Genomic DNA, 14,410 nt, shown 5'->3' on the forward strand with positions numbered 1-14,410 from the left:
CAGTATGACATAAAGCAGTATCACTCCAATCACACATTTTTGTTTGTGACATACTTGTCTTTAAATCCATTTCTCAGCTCTGTAACCCAGTCTCACCCATCTGGTATTTTCTCTACCTTCTATCCAGCCTTTCTAGCCTCATTGCTTATCTCTCCTCGCTTGCCAAGTTAACAATAGCACCCCAAATTGTGGAGCAGATTAGAAACTCAGGACGGCTCAAAGCCAGGGAGCTATAAAAGCAAAGAGTCATTTCATGAGCAGAATTATTCACACTGAAGTAACTCCAAGTCCCAGAGTTTATGCTTCTTCCCCACAACTGTCATGCACATGTGGTTAATAAATTAACCACGCGTACCGACCCAAGTCAATACTGCACAGATCACTGCTTTAGAAGAGTAACAGTGACTGAATCTCTGGAGACACAAACTGTGTTTTTGTCTGAAAAGAAACAGTGTGGAGCAATGAAAAACAGTGACAGCTTATTGTGGAAGCAGAGAAGTGCTTTTCCAAGCACGAGGGCGCTGGGAGGAAGGCACAGCTTTGGGAATGACAAGTCCTAACATCAGCATTCTTGTGTGATGGGGCTTTCAGCGTTGGCACTGCTATGGGAAGCTTCCAGTATCATGTTCAAGCATGGAAAATTCTTAATACTGCCTCCTTGTTGGAGGACAGACAGATGTTACTTTGGTTTCTCATGTGCCCTGTGTTGTATGAGACAGCATGATGTAACACACTATGGGTCTAGCAAAGTGCACAAAAGCTTTCTTTTCCAGGTAAGAAAATTTAAAGATCCTAATTTCTTTCCTAAACATTTGATTAAATCATTTGAAAGGCAGATGTCATTTTTTCCCATAGCAATAATTGCACTTTCTCACCCCACCTGTGTTTCCACAATAATTTTCTTCATGTTCTTAGAGCAGATATAAAAACAGATGCAACAGTGGAAGCCTTACTGCAATTACATCACAAAATTTCCAAAAAGTGTTCCAAAGTAATTTTTTTTCCCATGAGGGGGGTGTTATATTCATGTTAAAGAGTGAAAATGTTAATAAAACTCACCTAAAACTTTTTTTCCCCCCGCCTCCCCTCCAATAACTGTCAGAGAGTATCTAGGTCAGTCTGGCATACAAGGAATGCTTTTACACCACAGATAGCAGTGGTTGTACTGCGATTCGCTCACACCACTGTTGTAAAATTCTACCATCTTTTACAAAATTGCTTTGTTAACAAGAACACACTTCAGAACTAGCTTTTATACAGAGGTGGTTCACCACACAGTAAACGAGTGACCCACCTGGCAGCTTAACTCATGAATAAAATAGTGCTTTCCATGTAAAATATGAGGTAAAGGCATTTTTAAAGCCACACGTCAAAACAACCTTCTGCAAAGTGGACAGATAGACCTACACAGAACTCAACACCATAGAACAGAGAACATTAATTTGCTACAGAGAAGCAGAGGAATACAGCAATAACAAGCCCCAACCAGAACATGAAACGTTCCCCATGTAAATGTTTATTTTAGGAGGTAAGGAAGGCTAAGCTTTATTTGTATGCTAAACACTATCAAAAGTAATAGCCACATAAGTGAACTGATACAAGGTTTGGAATAACTGGCTTGTGAAGGCTTTGACATCTGCAGAAGGAATGCATAATCTGTGGGTTGCTCTGTTAATTTACCTCTCAATTACCCTCTTCTGTAGCAGATTTTGGCTTTTAGAGCTGCAGTTTGGGCAAACACACAAAGCTTAAAATGAAACAGGGATAAAGGAGGCATTTACTACCACACTAGTGAACTGTTGCACGTGAACCTGTACTTGTCAGGAGAGAAAGAAGAAAAGCTTGAAGAACCGTACCTGATAAGTTCTTATACTAAGCAACTCTGAACTGGGGAGACAGGAGATCAAAACATTGACCACTGTCACACCTGCAGCTACTCAGTACTCTCACATAGCTTAGGGATTTGTTTTTTCTTACCATTGAGGAAGGTTAACATGATGAAAGTTCTACTAAGGCACCGCATCTTCAGTAAACCAAGTAATAACCTGCTTCTCACTGGGGCTATAAACTACACCTGAAAAAACAAGAGTGTTAAAAAACACTTAGAATACTAAGAATTATTTACCCAAAGTAGAGAATTGGATGAAAATAATCAGACAGAAGAAAACCAATGTAGCAAAACCAGTATAATGTAGTCTGGGGCGACATCGCAGTATAACTGACTATATGGAAACTTCTGTCTTCTCCCCAAACCCAAAGAGCCAGATTTGCTGCTAGCGGTGCTCTTGAAAGCACTAATGCAAACCACGGGCGTGGTTTGCATTAAAGCCTCTGTTCGACCGAGATTGCGTCCCAGGCTTCCCACGGCTGCTGCTTGCACTTTACAGAGAGCAGCAAGCTCGGAGAGCCGGCACCTTCCCTTCTCAGCGCCGGCGCCTCTGCCCCGGCCTGAGCTCTCACAAGCGGCCCCGGGCTCTTCCAAGCCCCTCTAGCCGGGGAGAGGGGAGCAGGAGCTCTCTCTGCCCAGGGATCGCTACCAACCACACACTCTCCTTCCGCGGGGGACCCCTGACTGGAGCGGGGAGCGGGCACCACCGCAGCCCCTATCCCGCGGCGGGCCGGGCCGGGCACCCCCAGATACGGGGCTCGGCTGGGCGCCGAAACACAACTTTCAGACCAGTTTTACAGACAGCCGCTGCTGCCCGCCAGACCCCCAGCCCACGCAGGGAAGGACGGAGGCAGAGGGGCGGCGCTGCTGCCTCGGCCCCTCAAGGCAGGGCTGAGGGGCCGGCAGGGCTGGGGGAGCGCCGCCGGGCCCGCTCCCTTTGTATTTTTAAACCACGCTGCCGCCCCCGCGCTCCGCCCAATCAGAACGGCCGCAGCCGCCGCCGGCCAATGGCGGGGGCCCCCGCGGTTTTTTAAACCGTCCCTCTCCCCCAATCGCCGCCCAGCGCGCTCCGCCCAGCCCCGCCCCCCCGCTCTCCTCACCCCAACCGGTTCCAACGGGTATAAGCGCCAACGACCCCCTCGCGCTCGACCTAGCCCGGGAGTAGCTCGGCCGCTGACGTCAGAGCGGCAGACAGCCAATCCCGCTCGGCCTCCGCGCCAAGGGGCGGAGCTTCGGGCAGTTTGAACGTGCGCGGCAGCCAATGGGCTGCAGCGGGGGGCGGGCTCTCGGGCGCCGCGGCTCGGGTTGCTGTGGCGGGCAGTGCCGCGGAAAACAAGAGGCGGTAAGAGCGCGGCCGGGCACCATTCGGCAGCAGCACCTGAGGGAGCAGAGCCCGCGCCGCCCGCTCCGCCCAGCCCAGCCAGGCAAGGCCCGCGGAGCGCCAGCGCGCCGGGAGGGACGGAGGGAGAGCGGGGAGGAGCGGACATCAGCGGCGGTGCTGGGCTCGGAGGCAGCGAGGGGCTCCCGCGGCGGCGGGCGGGCGGCACACCCGGGGCTGAGGGGAGGACTCCTGGCGGGCGGGTGGGGCCGGGATTTGGCGGCGGCTCCGGCCCCGGCGGGGAGGGCCGGGGCACGGGCGGCGGGGCCGGGCGGGCTGCGCGCCGCAGCCGCCGCGGGGGGCGGGGAGAGGCGCCCGGCGGGGAAGGTGCCGCGGCCCCGGCGGGGGGGGCGCGGGCAGAGGGGCTGCGGCGGGGGCGGGGTCGGGCGCGCTGGGGCGGGAAGGCGCCGGCGGGCGAGAGGCGGGAACGGCCTGAGGCGCGGCCCCGCCTCACGCCGCCTCTCCGCCCACCTCATCCCGCAGGGACCCGCCGCCGACCTCGCCATGGGCAAAGGCGACCCCAATAAGCCGCGGGGCAAGATGTCCTCGTACGCCTACTTCGTTCAGACGTGCCGCGAGGAGCACAAGAAGAAGCACCCGGACTCGTCCGTCAACTTCGCAGAGTTCTCGCGGAAGTGCTCGGAGCGGTGGAAGGTGAGCCGGGCCGGGCCGGGCCGGGCTGAGCTCTTGGCGGCCAGCCCCCGCCCCTGCTGCGGGCTGCTGGGAAAAGATCCCTGCTAGCAGCTGCTGCTTAGGCGTTAGTGGGTCAGTGGCTGCTTTATCTCATCCAGACTCTTCTTTCCCCTCCGTGTGTCCACAGACAATGTCAAGCAAGGAAAAAGGAAAGTTTGAAGAAATGGCTAAAGGAGACAAAGCTCGTTATGACAGGGAGATGAAAAACTATGTTCCTCCCAAAGGCGAGAAGAAGGGAAAGAAAAAGGACCCCAACGCTCCTAAAAGACCTCCGTGAGTGTTTCTATGACTCCCTCCCCCCCACAGAAAAAAGTATTCTAATAGCTTGATACTTAACTTTAATCACTGTCTCTCGATGTAGATCTGCGTTCTTCCTCTTCTGTTCTGAACACCGTCCGAAAATCAAAAACGATCATCCTGGCTTGTCTATTGGAGATACAGCAAAGAAATTAGGTGAAATGTGGTCTGAACAGTCGGCCAAAGATAAACAGCCATATGAACAGAAGGCTGCAAAACTAAAGGAGAAGTATGAAAAGGTACAGTAAAAGTAATACAACAAAGTGAAAGTTGTGGAGCTCACTGTAAATATGTGCCTTGTGTCTTGCACCCACACCATAAGGGGCTTATAATTCTCAATGCTTTCTGTCAGCCTTTAGAAGACATGGAAAGGTGTGGTGGGGCAGGTATCTGGAACCCTTATAGTGAACCTGGTTTTGGGTCTTGCATGTCTAGAGGTTTTACCAGTAAGATGACTTACTACCAGAAAACAGGTCACCTGCTTGCTAAAATAAATATAGTCGGACTCCAAAGCATCGTGGTCATAAAATTCTTCAAACTGTCTGCATTGCATGTTCTTTTGCTTAAGGATTTAAGCACGAAAGTCCCAAGGTGGAGATTCTGCTTTTTTGCATGCACTGTATCTGACCTATGCAGTACAGTAGTACAGAAATACCAAAGCAGTACAGATTTGTCCTCAGTGTTCTAGTGCTAGCAACTTAAAAGCATTTTTCTTGCAGGATATTGCAGCATATCGTGCCAAGAGCAAGAGTGATGCAGGAAAGAAGGGCCCAGGTAGGCCTGCAGGATCTAAGAAGAAAGCAGAACCAGAGGAGGAGGAGGAGGAAGAGGAAGAGGAGGAAGAAGAGGAAGAAGAAGATGAGGATGAAGAATAAATGAATGTCCTGCTGTAAAGATTTATGCTCGGAATCCAATACTTTGCTAAGAATGTGAACTCAAGTGCAGCTCATTGTTAGCTTCAGTATAAAAATCTGTACAGAATTGTGTATAGGTAATGTGGTTCTTTGTAGGGAGACTTCCATTTATAATGTAAGCAGTAGCCAAGGGCTGCTACAGTTCGGTTTGGAAAAACAAAAGTTGTTGAATGTTTCTGCTGTTTCTGCATATTTAATGGTTTTGTTAAAATCAGTGACTGATAGCCAGGTGTTTCTCTTTAGATAAGTAAAACAAAGGTAGCTTAATAGCTGATCTTATATTTTGTAGTATTTTGTTGCATTGTATTACTTTTTTAACAGTTTTGTAATAAAATGTTGTACATTATTCTTTCTGTGTTCACGATGTTTCTGAGAGGCTGGGCACCCCCAGAATGCTGGAATCCTGTGTGGGAACATGCAGTGTTCTTGGGCTCTTGCTGTTACTGCAGAACTGGCAGGTCCCTTAGCCATTGACTCCTGGAGCTTTTGCTGCCACTTAAACTCCTTTAACTGATTTCCTCTCCTACTGCCATTAGTTTAAACTGATGCTTTCCTTACAGTTTGCCTGTGTTACCTTGTGGGTGAAAAAAAAATCTGTTAAGTAGTGAAATTCCGGATAATTACTCCTGGATTATCTTCTTTCCCCAGACTGCTGAAGTACAGGCCTTTGTTTTGGCATAGCAGCTGATAATGAGTGAATGTTTGGAACTTTCTCTTCCAGAGCTCAGGGTCACTAGCCTTGGCTTTAAGACAGATGTGGTTAGACGCATGTCTTCCCAGATGTTGCTACTCCTTCCCTCTCCCCCTGGCTCTATTATTACTGGCTTCTCATGAAATACACAGCTTGCAGAACAGCATAAAAAAGTTGGAATGTCTACCCCCAGTAGATTCCTGCAGAAAGAGAAGGCATTTGTAAAGAACAAGTGTTTCCGTTCGTGGTTGTAACAGTGTCACCAGTTGTACTATTTCTTGGCTTTCACTTTCTATTTCACTTTAATATATATAAAGGCTTAAATCTAGGTACCTAACAATATTTTCAACTGGGGAATTTGAAATCCTACAGCTAAACAAAACAGCTCAAGTTTAATTTGTTGAGCTAAATACCAGGAAATAACTTTTATTAGCCCTTGAAAAGCCCAGCCCTGAAATGTGTAATGTCTAAAAAATTAAGTAATATAAAGGGCAAGCTTCCAAGATTTTGTTTAAAATGTGTCCCTATTGTCCATTAGCTTATGAAGTAAGTTTGTGTCCCATCATTGTACTATGTGTAAGATAAAAAGTGTTTTCAAGACTTTACTATGGTAAATGTCACCGAATAGGTCAAAGATAACTGCACTTTCTGAAACAAGAGGCTTGAGAAAAACAGTATATTCTTGTAAGCATGGAAATTAACTGTAAAGACAATTCAAATCTTTTTATTCTGGAGTAGGTGTTAATCTTTGAGAGCCTTAGAACCCCAGAGTTTCTTTTTCCTCCCTACCCTGCCCCGAGATGTTTAAGTGGCATCAGAAAGATTAGCTGCTGTTTTACACGTTGGACCTGCCAGAGATCTCACTTGGCACAGGTGAGATCAATGGCTCCATTTTTCAGGCTCAGATTTCCTAAAGCCGCAGGCATAAACCAGAAGTGAGAGGCAGGACAGCACTTCCAGTGCTCAAGAACTTTTTTTTTTGCTGCAGAATTTGCAGTCCTACAGTACCTGTATCCTTCAATCAAAAAATCTAGAGGCAATTCCCTGTTATAGTGTGTATCCAAGATCATGCTGATCTTGTTACCACATCCTGTTCAGACTTCCCTGTAGAAATGCACCGTCACATCCTCTCACTTCTAACATTCTCTCCCTTAGCAGAACAGTGATGCTTTATGGAGTCTTTCTGATAAGATTATTTAAATTTTCTGCAGTTGAGGGGTAAAGTCAGAGTACTTTGACTAATTTGATTTTTTGAAATGTTTGGTTTTTTGTTTTTTTTTTTAATTGAAACAAAATATAACCCTTCAGGTGTCCTTATAAGTTGCACACCAAAAACTCTGCATCAGGCTGCTCCATCAACTGAGAATGATGCCATGACTAAAGATAATTAACATTAAAAAAAACCACCATATTTTGTCCTTTTTTTGCAAGAAGGATGTTCAATATATAGGCAAATGGTAAAGAGAACATGAAAATTACTGATTTCAAATTAAGCTTTAAAAAGTATGATGTGTCAGGTCAGGGAGTTCATGTAATGCACATCTGTGAGCAGTTGCTGGAAAGGATTAATAAGTAATCACAGTGTAAGGGGAATGTTCAGTAAAGATGAGGCCATAGAAGAAAAGCTAAATTAGTTTTTCACAACACTTCTCAATACAGACAAACTTATGAAATAACTCACTGGAGGTGAACTGGGAAGTCTAAAACCAAAACTAAATGGGATGCCCAAAATGGTTGTAGACACTGGGAAGATCTCTCACATTGCACTAGATGTTCAGCATAAAGATATCCCCCATATCCCCCATAAAGACCACCAAAAATAAGTCTGAGGTGGATAAAGAGGAAGAATGAGAGAATAAAAAATGTAGGAAAGCAGTTTTTAGAAAGTTCAAGTTATTTCTAAACCAGCAAGCCAACAAAACCCCTGCACATCAACAGGCCAGACACAGCAACATGTGGCAAAGCAAAAGAGCATCAGAGCAACATGGAAAACAGACGAACAACTTTCAAACACATCTGTCGTGTCTGAACTCCAACCAGCAACCAAGCCCCATGCTGCCACTTGCTCCCCCAACGGTGGGATAGGGGAGAGGATTGGAATGGTAAAAGTAAGTAAACTCATGCCTTGAAATAGAAGCAGCTTCATAATTGAAATAAAATAATAATGAATTAATAAATTATACTTAAAAGGAAAATAACAAAAATATTATGAAATTCAAATTAAGTGATGCAAATGAAAAACAATCAAATAATGCCCAGCCAGTTTCCAAAGAGTATCCTTCAGCCAGCTTTCACCCTGGTTATATGCTGACTCCTAAGGCATCGAGTATCTGTTTGGTCAATGGCAGGGGTCACCTGTCCCAGCTGTGTCCCTTTGCAGCTCCTTGTTCACCCCCAGCCTCCTCGCTGTCAGGGCAGCATGAGAAGCTGAAAAGTCCTTGACTAAGTGTAAACACTGCTCAGTGACAATGAAATCAATTATCCTCCCCATAAATCCAACACACAGCACTGTACCAGCTACTAGGAAGAAAATTAACTCATCCAAAGCCTGTGCATCCACAGAACCAAGAGGGCTGCCAAACTGTCCCAGGGACAATGCATGCTCAAGATACAGTAGCAATGCCTAGAAGAAAACTTTTTAACCTTGTAGAGGGGTTTCAGGCAGTTTTCATGACAAAATTTTTTAATGGAAGATGCATGGTGAAACATCTGTCTCAAATCCAAGTGTAAAAGAACTTGAAACAAAATGACAGGACAGATGGTATTCATCCAAGAGTTCTAAGGAAATTCAAGGGATGAAATGGCTGAACTTTGAACCGTACTTTATATTTTTTTCACTTAAAACTGTCTTAAGTGCTAGATGAATGGAAGGTCACAAATACGACACAAATTTTTAGAGAACATTCTGTGGAGATGCAGAGAGCTTTGGACCAGGAATGTCCACGTGGCAAGTTGGTAGGAGCCACAGTACAGCTGAGAGTTGCTGGACAAACAGAACTTGTGATTTCACAAGAGGAAATCATGTTCCATAAAGCTGTAAATAGTCTTTGAAGAAATCTGCGAACCTTAAGGTAAAGGACATCAGGTAGGTTTGATCTACTTGAGCTTTTCTGGTCTACTTCTCATAAAAGAAATAAGTCACCATGGAAGATCTTGCATGAGTAACAAGAGCTAACAGTGAAGATCTGCAAAGCCAGCCTGCAGCCTGAAGTGACAGAACAGTAAAACCAGCAGGTGAAAGGTGGTGTTAGTACAAATTGTATTACATGTTAATATGTGCTCCCCTGTCACATGTGAAGGGGAAAAAGCAGGTCTAACATTCAAGTTTTGGGTAATATGGGGTAATATTACATTAGTCTGTAGGAGATGGTGGAGCTGTAACAGATAACTCTGTGAAGACATAATGAATGTTTGCTAGAAAAGCAAATAGCATGTTAGGCCTTATCAGGTAAAAGAGTTACAAACAAAACATATATTCAGTAATGCCTTATCATTTTCTTAGAGGAATAAAAGGTTTCCTTTTTCTTAGGTCATTGAAGAACAAAGCCTATTTACAAAGCTGGTCTTATTTTTCCAAAGCTAAACCTATGGTCTGGAAAATTGTAAATATGCATGTGTGTGTGTCTGGATTAGAACAGCTACAGACCTGGGAACTGTATATATTCAGTATATATAGGCTTTAAAACTCCTAGAACACTAATGAAGTTGCAAATTATTGTGGAGAGAAAATCAGAACAAGAATGAAATAGGAGTTTTACCTTTGATTAGCCAATGATGGATTGAACTTTTTAGTTTATCATAGGCATCTGGTCTATAACATTGGTACATAATCTAGCACATATTGTTCAGTGATGGATTATTTGCTGTGCTAGTGATGGTTGCTGATCTCACTTCACTTGCGTTAGCATAGATTTTTCTGTTTGTTTTCTCAATTTGGCTTCTATTTCTTTACACATCCTGAAATATCTAAGTGTTTGGCCAGCAAGCTCTGCATTTCCAAAAATTGCCAGGCCTCTTGTATGAGCTGCATCACAACGCATCTGCTTTTCTGTGATCCTATTTGAATCCAGTGTCAAGAATCCCATAACAGAGCCCAGATGCTGAGCTCACTGCTGCATTCTCTGATGCACACAGCCCTTCAGGGATGCATTAAGTTTCCTAACCGTGGAATAACATAAGATTCAGATCTACCTGATAAAAAAGATGACTCCCTACGCAAATTCCTCAAATTACTTAATTGTCACAGGCCAGCACCAATTAGCAAGTGAACCTGTACATTGCTCTGATTATCCTGACATCCTGAAGCCAACTATCTCTCTTAGCCTCAGGGCTGGAGAGGCTCATTATGTTCCAGGACTGAATATGAAGTCAACCGCCAGAAAAATCCTTATAGCAAACAGATCCAGTGTTCCACCTGTAAGTTGTATGGCTATTGTCAGTATTTCCTGGCCCAAACATCTAATGGCAAAGCTTGTACCCATAAATAATTTCTTTAGCAGAGCGGGAGGGATGATGTTTTACGGACAAGACCACAACATTCTGAAAGGCCGTTTGGAAAAGAGCAGTTGATGATGTTGTTGTCAGTGCTGCTACATTGAGACCAGCTCCTGGCTGGCTGAACTCTGCACTGACCCAGCACTGACTACCCCTTCAGCAATTAAGACCTTTAACAAGCCTTTGTAATTCACCTATATCTCACTGATTTGTCCCAGGAGAGGAGTGCACTGCCGAGCCAGCATGCCTCTTCAGAAACATTAAAACTTTTTGCATAAATCAGATGACACATGACTAAAGTCTGCCTAGACTGAAGCAGCAGTTGGAGGAATTCTATACTATTAAATAGAAATGCCATCTCTAGCCAGAAAGTGCTTGAATTATATAATGCCAGAAGCAGAGACAAGGTCAGACAAGTATCCTTGCAGCATCCTTTCACTCTGCCCTGCACTCTTTGACCACACTGATCCTTCTGACCTCTGAGTGAGATAGGCTGTGGTGCTACTTTTGATCTGATCTTGCATGTGTTTAATGTTTTAATGTCATGTTCAGTTCATATCCTAACTCAAAATATTTTTCAGCTTGCCCATGATAATTCTGGAACACAGACACCATTTTTCTCATACTGACTTGGAAGATAATGGGATAATGTTACAGGAAGGAAAACCCCAGGAGTGTTTCTTATCTCCAACTGGAAATGGCCCATTCAATATCACTTTATCCTCAAAAGTATCATTAGTAACCAGACCCCACTCTGCTACAGTATTACAGAACTGTTTTGCTTAGCAACACCCCACACCATCTTACCTTCTCTTCCAGATAGCAGGACAGACAGCTTTCCTTCCCATTGCCAGGTTACTTAGCTGTATCTCTAGAGGCCCCTTGGCATCTTCAGGACAGGCAGGACTTCAGTGCATTCCTCAGTGCAATCAAAAGAGCAGCATGACTAGCAGCCTTTCCAGAGCTGGGCATGCTTTTTCTCTTGGTCAGCTTTTCCCAAATCTCTTCTTCTTACAAACTCAGAAGAATCCTCCAGAAGGCTTCTAGTTTCATCCAGTTGTACTTTTCTTCCACAGTTTCTGCTGTCTCAGAAATAAAAACAAAAACCCTGCATTTGTAGCTGTCTGTTGGGCAATTGTGATGGCCTGGATGGCTCTGGCAAGGTGCTGCAGCCATCCCACAGGCTCAGGCTGCAAAGCTTGCATTGCCAGGCAGGGCTCAGGGTCTCCTGTGCAGAATGACACAGTGAGACAGATGACATATGTACCCAAAGACCTACTCCTGTCTAATGTCAGGGCTTCTAGAAAGATACTGCCCTACTTTATTTTCCTGGGGAAATCCTCCCACAAATTTCAAGGAGAAAGACTGTATTTTGATTCCTGTTTCCACCTTAGTGCCTTCACATGGCTCAGAAAGCCCATTCCAAGCTGTGCTTCTTCATCTGAAGGCTGTAGTTTAACAGCAGTCTGGGCATGCTGCCTTCTTAGTTGACACACACTGCCACCAGCAGCCCTTTCCAGGGAAGTAAAATATCATCTCTCCATTCATTTTCCCTTTGCAGGGATGTTCAGCCAGAAGGCTGCTATTGCCATCACGCTCATCTCAGGCCTTAGTTTGTTTGTTTTTTATTATGAGTTAGAGCTATGCTGCTTCCCCCACCTTCCTGTTTCTTTCTTTCTTTTTTTTTTTTTTTTGTGCAGGAGACATTACTCTTGCACAAGAAACATCATTTGAATGTTAGATCACTGGAGGCAGATCTGCTTTCACACTGAACAATTGCATTCACGAGAGCTGCTGGACATACCCAGCCCTCAGCCCTGCTTTAGCTGCAGTCCCCTTCAGAGAGGACACTGTTCATGTCCCTAAAACAATCATGTTTCTTTGATTAGTAAGAAAAAGTAAGGCTATCACATGCAAACAAACCTTTTCATCTTGGTGTTTCCGCAGCTCTGACTCCTCCTTACAGACTTGGATGCTTGTCACCTTCATTGACCTGTTGACTGAAGGAACATGCATTTTTCATCAGTCTGTTCAGACCCATCAGCCACCACAGACCACTACTTTGCTGGAGAGCCTACATCCACACTGCTGATCAGAAAAGCCACAGAGCAGTGCCATGAGGTAAAAATCCCAAGGGTCGTGCAGACACCTTAGTTTTAATATCACCAGGCCCCATGTGATGTGGTCATGGAGAACACTTCATTAGTTCCTCCATAGAAAGAATGGTTTCGATTTTTAAGATTTTAAAAAACAAAGGTAACTAACCATTACCTGGGTTACTGGGATGTAAAATCCACATGAACACTTCTTCCTGCTTGTCTGGGCTCCACAGCAGCTCCCACAGCCGAGGGTGACGGGGGGGACAGCTCACACCAGTGCACACACCTGAGGCAGCAGTGAGTGAGGCTCTCCGTGACAGCAAGGCCAAACTGGTTTCAGACTTCAGGGTCACTTACAGTTTATGCTTTGGGTTTTATTCAAACCCCAAGGGACCCAAAATCACCTACATTTTTTGGACAGCCCGTCACTTTTTCTAACTAGATTCGTTCTACATAGAGAGTCCTTTCATATAGTGCCAGCCATGCCACACAATTTACAGATCCAACACTGCAGGAGTTCAGAGTAGGCTTGCAGGGTAAGTAAAGTCAACAGCCAGAGGACTAAATGCTGGCAACCACTTCTGATGTTCCCTGAAAGTACATATTACCCTGGAAGATAACCACGGACACTTCTCAGATTATTCTCATCAAAGTAAGCAGGGTAAGATTTCAGAACACAGCAAGACCTAGTATTCTCATGCCTTTCATAGCAACAAGAACAACCAGAAACAGAAACATTGCCAATTTGTTTTCCCTTATTTTTTTTTCACCAATTACAGTTGATGGATCTAAGCTCACCAGCAGGGAACAAACAATAAATGCTTTTACAGAAACAAAATTTGTGTTCAAAAGTGTAGATACTTTCTTCTTCATGTTCTTAAACTCTCCTTGCACAATTTGATGTTTTTTAAAGTAAAAGGAAAATTCTGCTTTATAAGCAGCAAAATCTACCAAAGCACCTTTTATGTTTTTACAGGCAGTGGTGTGTTTTTCTTTTTTCTTGCAAGAAGGCTCACAGATCAAGAGTTAAGCATAAAATTTTAACATCTCTGGCATGGTGTATTAGATCTCAATTTCTTGATGCAGTTTTAGAGCAGTAAGTTGATACGATTTGGCTTTAGGGCCTGCAGTTTGGAGGCAAATGGTATGGAAGAAGCAGACAGCAGTGAAGGAGATTGACTGGCGGTAGGGAAAGAGAATGTACTGATTCTAGGAACCCATCAGTGGGGACAATGTCTTTGGTACTGTCCTAAGTGTGCTGTAGGTTCTCCTGGTGCCAGGATCTCTGGTAATAAAGAAGGAGGTACCCTCCTTCCTATTGGTCCCTGTTTCCATGCATAAAGGGGGGTAGCCTACATGAATAGTTTGTGACATAACTCCAGGGTTTTGTCAAAAGAGCTTTTTGAAATCTGAATACTCAAAAGTGCACTGACAGATATGTCTGGGAAGCAAGAATCCCATTTGTAAAAAAGCCCTGTAGATTTCAGCACTTAGGTTTGCTCTTAGAACTTGTGTCTTTCATGCCCTGATTTAATTACATCCTCCTTTGCTAAGGAACCTTCTCAGGAAAAAATAAAGTTTGATTCAAACATGTTTCTTAGTGGAAACATAAATGAACTAAGATAAGAGACAGTAAAAACAATACAAACTAGACCTGGCCTTTGGTTCTACTCTCAAGTTCATTTTCTATGAACATATTAAATCTACCTAATTATATCAGGCAGGTGATACAAAAATCCAAATATGTCCATGCATGTTCTCAGTGGGAATTTAAGTTTCCACTTCACTGGGAAAAAACCTGAGTCCCCACAGACGCAACAAAAGGTACCTAGATAAAACAAACCACGTTTAATATTTGTAAGTTGAAGTTTCCTGGATTGAAAACATTGGCGTTTCCTAGATTTTGAGATACGGGGGTTTCTATAAAGATAATAATCAATTTTTACTCTGTAAAAG

At 44.5% G+C, this 14,410-nt stretch overlaps 1 protein-coding gene across 2 annotated transcripts; it reads left to right on the forward strand.

Moving 5' to 3' along the window:
- The first annotated feature begins 3,173 nt into the window (after window positions 1–3,173).
- HMGB2 (high mobility group box 2) lies at window positions 3,174–5,516 on the forward strand. Of its 2 annotated transcripts, none has more exons than XM_038135860.1 (5): window positions 3,174–3,312; window positions 3,750–3,920; window positions 4,087–4,232; window positions 4,321–4,495; window positions 4,976–5,516. In XM_038135860.1, exons 2-5 carry the CDS (start codon window positions 3,771–3,773, stop codon window positions 5,129–5,131), a joined length of 627 nt encoding a protein of 208 aa, XP_037991788.1. In that variant the 5' UTR covers window positions 3,174–3,312; window positions 3,750–3,770; the 3' UTR covers window positions 5,132–5,516. The 2 variants fall into 2 exon arrangements, with proteins under 2 accessions (XP_037991788.1, XP_037991787.1); XM_038135859.1 differs by having other exon boundaries at window positions 3,204–3,230.
- The last annotated feature ends 8,894 nt before the right edge of the window (window positions 5,517–14,410 follow it).

The sequence above is a fragment of the Motacilla alba genome, chromosome 4, assembly GCF_015832195.1.
Source record: "Motacilla alba alba isolate MOTALB_02 chromosome 4, Motacilla_alba_V1.0_pri, whole genome shotgun sequence".
NCBI lineage: Eukaryota > Metazoa > Chordata > Aves > Passeriformes > Motacillidae > Motacilla > Motacilla alba.